Below are 747 nucleotides of genomic sequence, written 5' to 3'. Positions count from 1 at the left end.
GGGCCCTCGGCTTTATCCACACCCCCATTCTCCTGCCGCAAGAGGTTCCTTCGGAATTTGGCTCGTGCGTTTTGGAACCAAACCTGCAAACCAATCCCAAGGGATGTCTTTACCGAGGTTTAATTTTAGATTCTTTTTTTTCCCCCCTGTCTCTTTCTCTTTCCTTTTTCCCCCCTTTTCTTCCTTCCTTCCATTCTTTTTTTTTTATCCTCACAATTCTGTAAAGGAAATGGTATTGTCCCTTTTTAAACATTTTTTTATTTTAATGTGTTTTTATTGATTTCAGAGAGGAAGGGAGAGACAGAAACATCCATGATGAGAGAAAATCATGGACCGGCTGCCTCCTGCACGCCCCCTATTAGGGATCGAGCCCTCAACCCGGGCCTGTGCCCTGACTGGGAATCGAACCGTGATCTCCTGGTTCATAGGTCAGTGCTCAGCCACTGAGCCATGCTGGCCGGGCTCCTTTTTTTAAATATTTATGTTTCTCCTTTTTAAAATGATTGTTTCTGCCCTAGCCGGTCTGGCTCAGTGGGTAGAGCGTCAGCCTGCGGGCTGAAGGGGTCCCAGGTTTGATTCTGATCAAGGGCATGTACCCCAGTTGCAGGCTCCATCGCCCAGTAGGGGCCGAGCAAGAGGCAGCCAATGGATGATGTTTCTCTCTCATCGATGTTTCTATCTTTCTATCCTTCTCCCTTCCTCTCGCTCTAAAAAGTAAATAAAAACATATTCTAGCCCGGCCGGTGA

General features: G+C 47.3%; 1 protein-coding gene across 1 annotated transcript in view; it reads right to left on the bottom strand.

The window, feature by feature from the left end:
* LHX9 (LIM homeobox 9) overlaps positions 1-747 on the bottom strand; it is a 65,161-nt gene that overhangs the window by 272 nt on the left and 64,142 nt on the right. The window contains exon 5 of the mRNA XM_015568443.1: positions 5-83. Coding sequence (XP_015423929.1) covers positions 5-83 — 79 coding nt within the window. The remainder of the gene's footprint in view (positions 1-4; positions 84-747) is intronic.

Source organism: Myotis davidii, unplaced genomic scaffold (genome assembly GCF_000327345.1).
Source record: "Myotis davidii unplaced genomic scaffold, ASM32734v1 scaffold685, whole genome shotgun sequence".
In the NCBI taxonomy this organism is placed as follows: Eukaryota; Metazoa; Chordata; class Mammalia; order Chiroptera; family Vespertilionidae; genus Myotis; species Myotis davidii.
The sequence above is the reverse complement of the archived record's forward strand: the minus strand, read 5'-3'. Positions and strand labels throughout refer to the sequence as shown.